Source organism: Pezoporus flaviventris, unplaced genomic scaffold, assembly GCF_033815535.1.
Source record: "Pezoporus flaviventris isolate CSIRO_AGI_PZ_B2104156 unplaced genomic scaffold, CSIRO_AGI_Pfla_v1 ptg000020l, whole genome shotgun sequence".
Lineage (NCBI taxonomy): Eukaryota > Metazoa > Chordata > Aves > Psittaciformes > Psittacidae > Pezoporus > Pezoporus flaviventris.
This window is the reverse complement of record NW_026892568.1, coordinates 5,930,060-5,943,652: the sequence shown is the minus strand read 5'-3', so window position 1 is coordinate 5,943,652 and position 13,593 is coordinate 5,930,060. Positions and strand designations below refer to the sequence as shown.

Below are 13,593 nucleotides of genomic sequence, written 5' to 3'. Positions count from 1 at the left end.
CTCTCCCCTGTGGTTTCCATCCTCAAAACAGTGACCTGGATTGCTCGGAGAAGCGACACCCGCTATTATATAAACGGCTGAGGTGGAGTGCTCTGGGAAGGGGTTCAGCATTCCGGAGCCATGGCTGGGGATGCCAGAGCCGGTTCTGATCTGGTGCGGATCGACGCAGGGGGATTGCAGGGTGATCTGGCACCAGCTTTGCGGCTGGCACAGCGAGTGCTCCCTGCCCTCCTGCACGCACGCTCTTCCCGGGTGCTGGAGCAGCCTGCCAGATCCATGGCCCTCAACCAGGAGGGGTTTTCTCACCATCCAGTCTGGGCAGCCCGAGTGCAGCAGGAGGGCACCGAGAGGTGTGAACTGCTTCTGTGCCCTCTCTGGTACTCCAGTTCACTGGGATGTGGGCTTGATCCTGTTCACCTGAGCGTGGTTGTGCTGCTGAATTACCCCCAGCTCCTCACATGGGCCAGAGAGAGCTCAGGGACTGGTTAAGGAGTGTGCTGGGGCCCAGAGCACTGAGCTTCATGGCTAATTCAGAGGGTGAGGATTTATCCGTGCATGGGATGAGAACAGTGCCAGGCTGGCTGACCTGCTCCCATGGGCTGCAGGGGACTTTGTCTGAACCTCCCCAGCTCCATCCCTTGGGTGCTGCCACTGGGAAAGGAGAGGAGGAGATGCCATGGTGCCCCAAGGCCTATGTGCTGCCCTTAGGGAGGGGATGTCTAATGCCACCCCAGGGGATGGGGAAGGAGCTGTGCCCCCAGCAGCACCCTCAGGAGCTCTCCTCGCAGGTTCTTCCCTCTCTGTTTAACAGGGATGAGCCAAGTCCAGCCAGCACTAAATATAGTCAAAGCATTCGTTCTTCGGTGTGGATACAAAGGCTGTCGCGACAGAGCCAAGAGGTAAACGTCCTTTGAGGGCTGACTCTGCTCTTCCCCTCCGCAGGTCCTGGGGCTGCCGCGCCGGGGCTCGGCCGTGCATGGGACTCCCCAGCGTGGCTGCAGCGCCGACGCCAAGAGGAATGCCAAAACGAAGGGGCTAATGAGCAGCAGAGAGGGAGGATCTATAACTTCCAGATGGCAACGAGCCCGTAATCCCTTTGGGAAGAATTAGGGACTCATCAGCGCAGCAGAGCCTGGCGAGGGGAGCAAAGCACGACACCTCCAGCTCCGGGAGCACTGCGAGAGGCCAAAGGGATCCTGATGCTGACTGCACTGGCCATGCTGCGCTGAGCAGCCTGGCTTTGTCCCATGGAGCCCATCCCTGAGCACTGAACTATCTCTTGTTTTAATTGATCGCATGTTCTCCAAGCAAACCCCATCCGGGTCCTGCTCCTCCCGACACGGAAAAGGGCTGCTGCCCTTAACAGAAAGACTTCTTCCTTCTGGTTTTTATGTCCCATGGGATTGTAAAGCATCTTTCTTCTGGATTTCATCTTCCATCAAAGTGTGCTTTGAGGAGTTAGGGGCTTATTCCCATGGCTTTATAAACTGCCAGGATCAGAGGGTGTCTGCCTTCCGCACCACCACCACTCCCACTTGTCTGCGATGGGGCGAGAGCAGGAGCTGATCCAGGCCGTGAAGAACGGGGACATTCCTGGTGTGCAGAAACTGGTGGCCAAGATCAAGGCGTCGAAGAGCAGTGAGTACTGGGGTGCAGAGCTGTGGGATCCCTCTGTCTGGCCGGGCGCTGCAGTCGGTACCAGGGTGTGAGTGCCAGCAGTGGGCTCTGTGCTGTCCAGGCTGGGTTCTAGTGCTGGTTCTGAACCCTGCAGCCCATGCAGATGAATGAGCAGGCTGTAAGGGATTGTCCTGGCAGCGCTGGGGTTCCCCCTCGGAGCTCCAAGTGTGGCCCACTGAGCAGGGATGGGCAAAGGGGAACGGTGGTGGCGACGGGAAGTGAAGCCACTTAGGGGAAACCCTGCTACAAAGGGTCTGTAGCGACTGCCTGTATTTACCTTGTGAAAAATTATCATCCCAGCCAGTGGACTGGAACCAATCGTCAAGCCTTGAATTTCAGCCGGGTAATGTTTAACCCTTCAGCAGGGCTCTTTCCTTGCGTGTGTTCTCGGAAAGGTCAGCGGCAAGCGCAGCTCGGAGCCAACACTGGGCTCGTGGGGGTCCCCGAGGACACCGGGGTCCTGCAGGCGCCACGCAGTGTCTGGAGGACGTGGGGAGGGTGGAAAGGTGGAGGAGAAGATCATGGCCACGGTGTCCTTGCACGGAGCTGAGCTCCCGGCTGTTTCTCATGACCTGCTAAGAGGAGGAAGCTGGGAAAAGTAAATAACAGAGCTCTCGGGTGGTGTGTGGCCAAGGGAAGGTGCGTGGTGCCTGCCTGGGCTGGGGATGTGAGACCTCTGGCCAGGGATGCTTGTCATGGGGGGTCTTGTGGAGAGCTGTCCTTGGGGAGGGAAAGGGGGAACACGTCCAGGAGAGGAAGCCTTAAGGCTTCTTAGGAGTGGCTCAGGGTGGAGAGGCTGGTGCTGAGAAACATGAGTTATGCTGAGGATTATGAATGTGAGAAGGGATCAAGTCCTCTGGGACAGCACTGGAAAGCTTTGATTCGGGCCAGAACTTTGCACATCCCAACTGCCAGGGTTGCAGGGGGCCTGAGGGCCACCTCCTCCCACAGCAGGGGTGCCTGATGCCCTCTCCCCAGGGAAAGGGATGGGGTGCCATTGTCTCTGCTTGCTCAGGGGTCCCTGAGCTGGAGGGAGAGGTTTCCCTGTGCCACTGGGTTGAAAGACATCCCTAAGGCAATAAATAACATCAGGCTCTGAGCATCCCACCAGCTGATGCAGCCCCAAGCTGCTGTCCCATGGCCAGCGGGCTGGGGTGCCCGTGGCAATCCTGCACACCCAGAGGGGTGAAGTTATACTGGTTTCCTTCAGTCCCCTCCAGGAACTCCCTCCCAGTCAAACCCTGTCTGTGTGTTTTCTCCCTGGCGCCTTCCCCTCCCTGCAGCCTTGGGGCACCCACGTGAACGTGTGCTTCACTCCCCCGCTGCAGTGGCGTCAGCACCTCCCTCTGCCTATTTTCACTCTATCCCTTCATAAGGAGGGGGATGCAACAAGCCCAGACCCCTGTGAGGACACTGCTTGATAGGGCTCCGTGCTGGACCTGTTGTGGGGGACTTGCCCGCTTCCAGGGGCTCATCCCCAGCATGGGGGGTATCGCTGCTCCCCATCCCTTCCAGTTTCCTCTGTCATGTGAGCCGAGCATTTGCCGTTCATTAAAGCGCCTTGTCCATATGAGAGGCCGAGATGCTGGATTTTATCTTTGTTTCAAATCCCTCTAAGAGTCCTTCTGCTGTCTCAGTGCATTGGGAGCTCGGGTGCTGTGATCAGCCCTCTGGGGCTTCCTGTGCCTAAAAAAGTCAGGGCGCGTAAGCAGAAACCGAGCGCCAGTCCCGGCAGCAGGAATTTCAGGGACGTGTTGTTTAACATTCACCACGCAGAGCCCTCCTCCCCGTGCAAGTGGGTCACAGCACCTATTATTACAAGGTGGGGAGAAGGTTTTGGGGGCAGGAGCAAGGCAGATATCCTGCCTGCAGGGAGGGCATGTCCGGAGGATGCTGTGGTCCTTCTGCACCACCAAGGGGGTCTCCTCCAGGAGAGCTGGGCTGCTCCTGCCACCCTTTGCTGTGGGAGCAGCAACAGCAATGTTCTGCTTGTTCGTTTCCTTCTCTCTTCCCCACCCCTCCGCCTCGGAGTGCTGGAGAGTTTAATTGAAATTGTTAACCGACCCGTCACGGCTTTGGCCTTTCTCCCTGGCCATCAATCACAGCCTGGGCTGGCTGCACTCACCAACAATGCACCCGTTGGCTGGGCCAGGGCTGCTGCTGCTGCACCGTGGGGCTGGGGCTCCCAGGGGATGTGAAAGGAAAGACACCCGCCCCCCCCAAGACTGAGCTCTCATCCTTGGGAAGGGATGATGGCTCCTGGAGCGGGACGGTGCTCAGCAAGGTCTGAGTGTCCGCATCCCTGGGTGTGCACAGCTAAGGGGCAGGGGATGAGGGGATGCTGGAGCAGAGTGTGATGCTCCTGTGATAGGCAGGAGCTGGAGGACCTGAGGAAGGCACTGAGAGCTGGACTCGCTGTTTGCCTTCCTGGAGGGAGTGGTGAAGGGTTTTGTTTAAACGTGCGCAAAGTGCAGAGAAAGGGCAGCAGCTGAGCAAACTGGTGTGAAACTCTCAAGGACAGGGAGTGAGGCCCTGCCAGGCCTCAGCTGCTGCCTGAGGAGGTTCGGCCACCTTAGGCCAGCCACTTGCCCCGTTCCATTAGCTCTGATGGGGCTTTCCAGGCCTTGGATATATGAAGGACAGGAGTGGGTGCCTGGGACTTGGCTGTGACCCAGCAAGGTGTTAAGACACCCTGCAACCTTCACTAGTGTTTGGTTTTATCCCTACGCATGGGTTAGTGCCTCTCATTGCTGCATCTGGGCAGCACAGGGCACTCCAGGGTTTTCCCAAGAGCAGTGCTGGCTCTGCAATGCTATCCCCTGTCTGGCTGGGTAGGAGAGGGATGCTGCTGCTCCATGTGCAGTGGGACTGCAGCAGGCAGATGTGGGATAACTCGGTCCCCCCCTTAAATTTCCTCCTAATCCCTAGTAGCTGTATCAGCTTAAGCCCTGAAGCATGAGGTTTAATATCTCTCCTGTGATTTGTTAGCCTTTGCCACTGGCATTCTGTGTCCCTGTCTTCTGTAGAAACACCCTTTGTGTCCTGATGGGGTTTTTCCTTCTCTGAGCAGCAGCAGCCTCTATTTGGGGAAGAAGTTGCTCCTTTTTGCAGTTTGGGGGTTATTTTGCAATGAAGTTAGATATGGTTTTGTGCCAACGTGCAAGACCAGCATAGAATCATAGAATAGTTAGGGTTCCTTAAGGAAAGGACCTTAAGATCATCCAGTTCCAACCCCTGCCATGGGCAGGGACTCCTCGCACTAAACCAGGGCACCCAAGGCTCTGTCCAGCTTGGCCTTGAACACTGCCAGGGATGGAGCATCTATCACTTCTTTGGCCTTGCCCATCCCCTGTCACTGGGGAGGACTGTCCTCCTTGCTGCTGCTCCTGAGTGAGGTTTGTCCCAAGCCTGAGGTGCTCCTTTTACTCTGCATAGTTTGGCTGCGAGCGAAAGCCTCGGGCAGGATCCTCGTGGTTTCGGGCTCTGTTAACACCCGATGGCTTTCCCTGCTGGTGGTGTGTGGGCACCCTGCCTGCTGCTCCAGCCGTGCCCTGGGCACTGCAGGACCAGGCTCTGCCCCTGATGCCGAGCGCGTCCCCGGCCGTATCTCCTTGAAGCCCAAGTCTGAGGACGCGCTCCAGGGGCCCTCCCTTGCTCTGCCTGACGGGCTGGACCGGCTCCGCTGCCGTGCGAGGGCCGCCACGGGCGCGCCTGCGGAGGGACGCCGAGGAGCAGCTCCGGAACGGGCAGAACTCCCTCTGCCGCCGCGGCAGCGGAGCGGGGCGAGGCGTGCCCAGGGCAGCGCGGCCCCGCCACCGGGACCCCTCCGCCCGCAGCGTGCCCAGACCTGCTCCGGAGCCAGCCCGCGGTGATGGGGACGGGGGGAGAAAAGAGGCTTCAAAGGCGAGCTTGAGGCTGCAGCGCTGCACGGGGGGGTCCGTCCTTTCTCCACCCCCCCCCCAGCCCAGTCTCTAATAGCCTGGTGCGTTTTCCCATCTACATCCCGGTTGTTGGAGCGCATGGGGTCGGGTTTTGCCCCTTGTTTTGCAGCTCTCTTCCCCAGGAAAGGAAAGCCCCGCATAGGCAGTGAAGGCAGTGATTGCTTTTCAAAGCTGGTTTCTTAACGGGTGTTGTGTTTGGAAGGGGGCCCGGCTGCTGCCGGTGTGCCCGGAGCCAGGGAAAGCGCGGGAGATAAGGCAGGAGCAGACAACGTGGCACAGGGAGATGGAGGAGTGCCTGGCATTGCATCCGTGAGGCACCCAGCCCCGTGCCCCTCTGCACCCCATCTCCCTGTGTTCACAGCTCACCCTGTCCCAGGTCTGTATTTCGGTCCCAGCCTTTGAAGAGCCATTGGCAGGGCAGCCCGTGGCTTCTTGCTGTCAGCCTGGGCTACCTGCAGCTGCCTTTTCCCTGCCTGGGTAAAAGAGTGGGGTGGGAAAAAGGGCTAGTTCTAGGGAAGGGGATGAGTGTGGGGTGTTTCAAGGCTGCTTCAGGCCGTGCTGTCTTCACTTGGGGGTGGCTGGGCAGCACTGGGGGTATCCCAGGGACTTGCCAGTCTCTCAGGGCCATGGATGGAGCTGGGCTGGTGGCCAAACCCAGTGTCACAGGCAGGAGGCTGAGGTTTGGGACAGGAGGGGGATTTCCATCCTTTGGCACTTCCCAGTGACTCATCCCAGATGAGGGGGCTCTTCCCAAGGGCCTCAGAGGCCGTTTTGGCTGCCTGACCCAGAAACACGGGACAATTTGGATGACAACAGCTCAAAGGCAGACAGGGAGGGCAGACCTGAGCCATGGAACACTGTGTGCCAGGCTGCCAGCAGCACATGGGCACTGTAATGGGGACGGTGCTCCCCAGGGCTGCACCCAGGCAGGGCAGGATGTGATGAAGCAAGGACACAACCGGCACGGGCATCCTGTCCTTGGGCTGGGATTGTGGGGCTGGACCTGGTGCATAAAGACTTTCTGGATGGCAGTAACCCATCCAGCAAGGCCCCATGGGTTTGATGGCACTGTGTGCGGGCCGTTGGCACTCCCACTTTATACCGTGTGGGAGCAGAGCTGCTTTTAGGTGAAAACATCATCGTGCTCTTCCTCCTCAGGGCTGCTGGGTCGGAGTATCTTGGCTGCAACCTAGAAAGGGGATGCAGCATTGTCCCTGTGGTCCATGCCGGCATCACTCCGGACACCTCTCCGTCAGGGGATGCTGCAAGAAGGTGTTTTGGGGAAGGGGAGAGTGAATCATCAGATCCCAGCAGTGATTTACAGCATCCCTTGTGTGGAAGATGGTTTCCAGCCGGTCGGGAGCGCGCTCCCACACAGCGTCACCCCATCAAGAGTTAAAAGAGGGGCTGGATGCCGTGCGTGTGTGTGTGCATGCACGCGCCCTGTTTTGTTTTTAAAAGCTCCTCTCTGGCCTGGATCCCCGCCAGAGCCGGGGCCGCCGCTGGCAAAAACTCCAGCAAAGGAGTATGAAAGGGGCAGAAACTAAATAACAATAAACCACCTTTTTTTTGGCTGTTCTAGCAAGCAAAGAGGGGGAGGGGAGAAGCTGCGAGTATTCCAGCTCATCCCGTCCGTCCCAAATCATCCCATGCATCCCAAATCCCATTCTTGGCTTCGCCATACCTAGGATGGAGAGGGTGAGACCTGCTTGAACCTTGAGGCTGCAACATCACCCGGGCAGTGCCGAGGTGTCCTGGTGAGTCACAGACCTGTCTGGAGATGCCCAAACTGCTTGGAAATGGCTCTGCCGGGATGATCAGGGAGGGGTTGGACACCTTCACCCATCCCTTGCTCCTATGGGATGCCCCGGGGCTGCGGCAGCCTGGGCCTGGGGTATGTGTGCAACCCCAGGGAGAAAGGCTGGAGCTGGGACTGAGCACGGGGAGATAAGGAAGCAGGGAGAACCTGTGTGTGCAGCAGGTATGCGGCTCCTGCAGCATCCCAGGCCTGGCGCAACACGTCCGGCTGTGCTTCCGCCAAGCCGTGCCAGCGCCGCTCCCCGCATGGGACCCAGCCAAGGCTGTGCACAGAGCACGCAGCCCCTGGCGCTGCCGCCGAGCCCGGACCCTCATCCCGGCATCCCATGGATGCTATCCCAGGAGCCAGAGCCTGGATCAGTGACCCCGGTGGGCGGCTGTGCCGTGAGGGGTGAAAACTCCCGGGATTTCGTAACACGGCCGCGGGCAGGCACGTTGTGTAAGGGTGTCTGCTTGGGAAGGAGCTGGGGAGCCCGGCACGGAGGTACCCCAATGGCAGGGCTGGCTCGGGCTCTGCCATCAGCTTCACTCTTGCTCCGTCGCATCATCGGTGCCAGGGTCTGGCTGGTGCTCAGCCCCCACTCCCCCACCTCGAGCAGCCCATCTTTGAGGCATCGTCTTGTTTCTGTGCCAGGATGGGTGCGGGTGAGCCTGAAGGGGGTTTTCCAGCTGGAGACAAATTGGGTGCGAACAGCAGTAGGGAGGCGGTGGATTGGGAGCCGCATGGAACTTCCCCATCCATTGGTGTCCTTTCCCCCGGGCAGGGCACCCAGCTCACAGCGTGGTGGCCTCTCGGGGACCTCGCCAGCCTCACCACTTGTCTCAACAGGCTCTGAAAGGGCTCAGATCCTCCCCAGTGGCTCATCGTTGACTACATGGGGTATGTGGGTGCATGGTGAGCCCAGCCAGCTGCATGGGGGCCAGCACAGCCATGGCAGTGGGGGTTGTATTGGGCTGCAGCCCGGGATGCTCTGGTCAGCCTGAAACACTTCAGGTTTGGTTTTGTTGGGCTGACGCAGGTTGCAGGAGCCCTCCTGGCTTCCCTGAATGAACATCCCCTAATCCTGGGTCAGAAAGAAGGGAAACACTCCTCCTTGCATGGGAAGAGGGTGCTGCACAGACAGAAGAGCTCCCTCTGATCCTGATCTGCGTCCTCCTTGGTGGTGCTGGGTACAGGCAGCCCCCTGTGTTAGAGCATCTGTCCCACTGGTTATATATAGCAGCATGTGCTGGGCTGCATATGGACATCCTGGAGCTGCTTCTCTGTTACTTCCACCCCAAACCTGGTGTGGAGACACGGTGGGGTCCTGACCTGAGCCCCCAGAGTGATGGCTCTGCTCTGTCCCATGCATCCTGCTCCAAATACCTGGATAAACATCTCCGAGGAGCAGTGCAGGTGGGTGCCCCATCCGGGATCAACCCAGGTGCTGGGATGGGGATCAGCACGTGCCCATCAGCCCCAGCGTGTGTCCAGCCATGTGCTTGCAAATCCAGCGCCTCGTTGGCCAGGAAGGGCTGCTTTGCTCTCCTAGGGCTTTCCCAGCAGCGCTGGCACAGCTTGGAAAGCCGTTTGCTGGCAAGGTTTGGGGATGGAGCATCCCACCATGATTCCCTGGCTGGGGTGGAGGGCACTGGGGTGGCACGGTGCAAGAAGGGTGCCTTTGCCTATGATAAGGAGCCAAGGGAGGTGGGGGGCACCCTTCTTCCCCCTGTGCACCCCCTCATCCTCACCAGCACCCCGGGATGCTGAGGGGCGTTGGGGGGGGTTTCCATGCTCAGCTCCCACGTCCTGCCTCCGCCGCCAAGCCGGGCTTGCCGGGGCCGTTCCTGACACGCACCCGTGGTGCTGGAGAGGCGTAAACAGATCAGGTTCCCGGCAGGGGTCCAGGGAGCGGGCAGGCCTTGGCTTGCATCCCACCGCCCGCGGCCGGGCTGGGATGTGGGGAGCGCCGAGGCAGGGGATGGGGTGGAGGGAGGGGGATAACCTGGTGGAGGGGTCCTGCGGGAGGCTGGGTATGACCTTGGTTTGATGGGGGGCCAGGGGTGCAGCCCCTGACTCAGTTCAGCCCCAGTGCTAAGGTGGGTCTGTTCCTTCGGGATTCAGCGGTGTTGGTGCTGCCCCAGACCACCTTTTCTGACCCTGCATGGGAAGCCCATGGCCTGGGGGTCGTCAGATCCAACCCCCGGTTGTATTCTGATTGACCTTGCTGCAAATCAGCCCTTGTCCCTCCCATGGTACGTGGTGGGGACGGGGCTGCTCTGTGTTGTCCTTGTCCCCAGCTGGTCCCCAAGCAGCTGCTGGCGGGCTCCGGCATCCGGGCTGGGTGATGGGAGGAACCCAGTGCCGGCCCCGGAGCAGCTGGGACAAGGGGACGGGGGCAGGAACGCGGTGCCAGGAATAGCTCAGCAGCCACTGAGGCCCCCACAGGGACAACAGGATGGGCACAGGGTCCTGGTGTGGGGTCCTCTTTCTGCCATGGGGATGGGGAGATGCTGCTCCCAGGACATGCGGCATCACCGTTAAGTGCATGTAAGAGATTGCTGCTTCCACATGGGGCCACGCATGGTGGTGCAAGGTGTGATAGAGCTGAGACCGGACACTGGTTTGTCTTGCTCAGGCTGAAGGGAGCTTGGCCCATGTCTGTTTGGGATGGACTCATCCCTCTCCCCTTCCCATTGACAGCAGCGTGGAGCAGCCACGCACTTCCCAATTGCTTTGGTAGGCAACCTTGTGCAGGGGATGGGAGCAGCAAGGATAGATGGATGTGCTCTGCACCCTTGCCATCACCAAGAGATATGGAGAGGGATCCTTCTCATCCCTTGTAGCTTGGGAGCACCGAGCAGCCCTTGCTGGGCGAGATCCTCTTGATCTTTCCCAATGCAGGTGCTATGAATGGCTGCAGTGCCACAGCATCTGTGGAGCAGTCGCCCATCCAACATCCCTGGGGACCAGCAGGAACCAGAGGCCACGTTTTGTTTCTGTCCTGGTGGGAAGGAACCAGTTTGCTCAAGCAGCTGGGATGAGTTCAGATGGAGCTGGATAGCCCATGCATCATTTGCTGGAAGCTGTAGGAAGCAAAGAGCCTCTCGCTTCGGTTTAGCAATAGAGTGTAGCAGCAGCACCCGCCCAGGAGCAGAAATCCTTGGGTCCTAGGGAGGAAAACCCAGTCCCCAGGCAGTGTCTGCCCCGTCCCTGCACAGGTCGGGCTGTGTGTGTGTCCCAGGGGACCCCACTGGCCTGTCCCTGTGCTGGCAGCAGCACCGGCTGCGGGGTCACAGTGGAGGAAAGGCATCTGCAAGGTATTGTTAACCCCCAGCAGCAGGTCTGAGGCTCGCCCTCGGCTGCTCATTGCCCATGGGCTGGTGATGGGGGGGGGCTTTAGGAAGGGTCAGTTCCCGGCTGCTCAGGAAGGAGCGACAGCACTTGAACCATGGACCTGCTGGGTGACCTCGCGCTGCCTCCCCTCCCATCCTGTGTGTGCCGTGCCCAGATTAGAGCAGCCAGGGTGGGGACAGCCGCTCCGTCCGCCCCGGCAGCTCCAGGTACACGGCAGCAGCTTCCCCGGGGCCAAACGGGGAGGATGGTGCAGGATTTCCAGCCGCCGCCGCATCCCTGTGTGCTTTGAGCACCGGCCATACCGGCTGGAGCAGCTCCTGGGTGCCCTGTGCCAGGCTGGGGCTGATGAGGACAGAGCACCATAGGTTTGCAGCAGCCCTGTTCTCCAGCATCACTTGCCCCTGGGAGCTGCATGGTTTGCTGCTGCCACCCAAACTACAGCTGAGGGCTGGATGCTCTTTTCACTCCCTTGGGCTCGCAGGGTTTTGGTGGCTGCTCCTGGCTGCTCTAGTTTTTATCTGGGCCTCCTTAGAACCATCAAATAAATAGCTACGTGCTGCTCCTGAGCGTCCAACCCTGCAGGTGTAGGTGGGTTGCTGCGTCCCTGCCCGCCCTCCCTAATTAACTGTTGCTCAGCAAATCCAGACTCACTGACCTGCCCTAATCTTCCCGTGCAAGGCAAGCCCTTAACTGCTGGCTCCTGCTGCCTCTCCTGGCCCCTGTGAGCCCATATCATGTCCATACCCCTGGGGATGCGATGGGAGATGGTACCCCAGGAAGCAGCATCCCCCCTTGGACAGGGCTGTTTTCCTGGCTGGCAGCTCGCTCTGTGCCCACACTCACGCTGCTCTCACCGTCCCCCTGCATCCTGCTTCCCCTCTTTCTTCCTCCCATTGACCGTGTGCCGGTTGGATTATTTTTCCCCAGATGCTGCAGTCTGCAGTTTTCCCAGGTTGGATCTGCCTGGGTTTGTTCTCCTAATCTCTCTAAGTCCCTTTTGTGTTATTTCTGCCCTCATCCCTCTGTTGCGCATCCTCCAAGGATTATATTAATGCACTGTTGGCTTGGCATCACATCAGCGAGGATGCAGAGGGCATCTGTAGGTGCAGAACCCTTTTGCCTGGGTACCTGGGGAGCACTGGAGCCCTGCAGCCCCTTTCCTGGCTCCCAGTTGGGACCAGTATGGAACCAGCTGAACCTGAACTGAGGTGTGTTAATGCTGGACAAACTGCTCTGCTGGTCACCGTGTCCTGCAGCCCATGGGTGGCTCTGGCCCCAGGGTGTACCCAGTGATGCACTGTGGGCGCAGGCAGAGCTCACACTTGGCCACTGGCCCCCGCCGCTATCGCCCCATCTCTTCCCGCTCGGGAGGTGTCCTGTCCTTTCGGAAGGATGGGGGAAATGGAAAAGGCTCCACCTCTTCCCTGGGCAAATACAGCTCCTCTGAGTTCATATCCTGGAGAGCGGAATAGCCAGGTCCCAGCAGGGACGGTGACTTCACCTCCCGGTAACGCGTTTCCCCGGCCAGCTGGGAAAGGAGCCTTTGCATCAATGAAGGAGCCGCCCGGCTCCACACACCCGAAGCCTTTCCCAGCTCTTCCCATCCTGGCCGGGGCTGGGGGATGCATTTCCATGGGGAAGGGGTGTTACTGCTGCCCCTTGCCAGGGGAGCGGGGCTGGGGCGCAAAGGAGTGTGAACCCCCACATTACTGGGGAGAAGGGGAGCGAGCACCGTTCATCACCCCATGAGCTTCTGGGGGTCTCAAAGCAGGAGCATGTGTTTGGATTCTCAAGGGATGAATCCAGCCCCAAAGGACTCTTATGATGCTGTTTCCTCTCCTTAGCATTTGCCTCCTCCATGTGGCCGTCAAACCTTGGGGGTGAGAGGCAAAAGCTGCACCTTCTTCCCAGCTGCGTGGATGGGGATGGGGTTTCCGATTCTGTTTTCCTTTCATTGTTCTGGGAGCCTTCCCTTTGAACGAGCTGCCTGTTTTTTCCTGCTTTTCTTGGGATGGAAGCAGCGGGGGGAAACAGGGGGTCTGGCTGGGGGTCCCGGTGCGGCTGGGCTGGGGCTGAGCGCTCCATGTCAGTGCTGTGCAGGGATGCTGCCCTTCCTGCTGCCAGCCTCTTTAAGAAACCTAATTGTTGGATTTTCTCTGGGAAAAAGGCTCCCAGCCTTTCCCAGAGAAGGAAAAAGGCCCCCAGTTGACTCCATGGTCCTGCTGCCATGTCCCCTTCACCTGTCATGGGTCCCTAGCCCAGGGAGGAAGATGCCTTGGACCTCTCAAATACCACCTGTCCTTTGCCATCTCTTGTCTTCACCATCATCCATCGTATCTGAACACATTACAGGGTATGTAAGGAAAGCTTTAAGAAGGAGAAGGCCCAGCTGAGGAGGGAGGCAGAGCTGCCAGAGGAGACTCAGACATGCTGTCAACAGAGACAGCTTGGTGGCAGGAACGACTTGGGCTCTGCATGGCTGTAAGCCCTAACATTTGGGGCTCAAGCCAAGGGTTAATGGTGGAGGCTGTTGAGGTGAGAGACGAGCAGTGTGTGTTTTGGAGTGGGGATGCTCACAGTGCAGGGATGCTGTGTCCAGCCCTCGGGATGCTGTGCGGAGCTGCCAGGAGTTCAGCTCCTGATGGGGTTATTCCAGCTGGATCCAGGCTCCCGAAACTGGGAGCGGGGCTTGGGTGCAGTAGCCATCGTGCAGTGTCAAAGCAGGCAGGGCTCTGGCTGGGTCCCACTGGGTTTGGAAGGTTTCTCAGGGGTGAAGATGCCAGTTATCCTGAAGCAGTTGCCAGAAATGGTGTAGGGAAA

The 13,593-nt window shown here is 59.2% G+C and overlaps 1 protein-coding gene across 1 annotated transcript in view; it reads left to right on the top strand.

Annotated features, from left to right (window-relative positions):
• Positions 1-863: 863 nt before the first annotated feature.
• Positions 864-13,593, top strand: part of CASKIN2 (CASK interacting protein 2) — a 29,691-nt gene continuing 16,961 nt past the window's right edge. Inside the window, exon 1 of the mRNA XM_061455532.1 lies at positions 864-1,638. Within this exon, the coding sequence (XP_061311516.1) occupies positions 1,545-1,638 (94 nt within the window). The 5' untranslated portion in view covers positions 864-1,544. The remainder of the gene's footprint in view (positions 1,639-13,593) is intronic.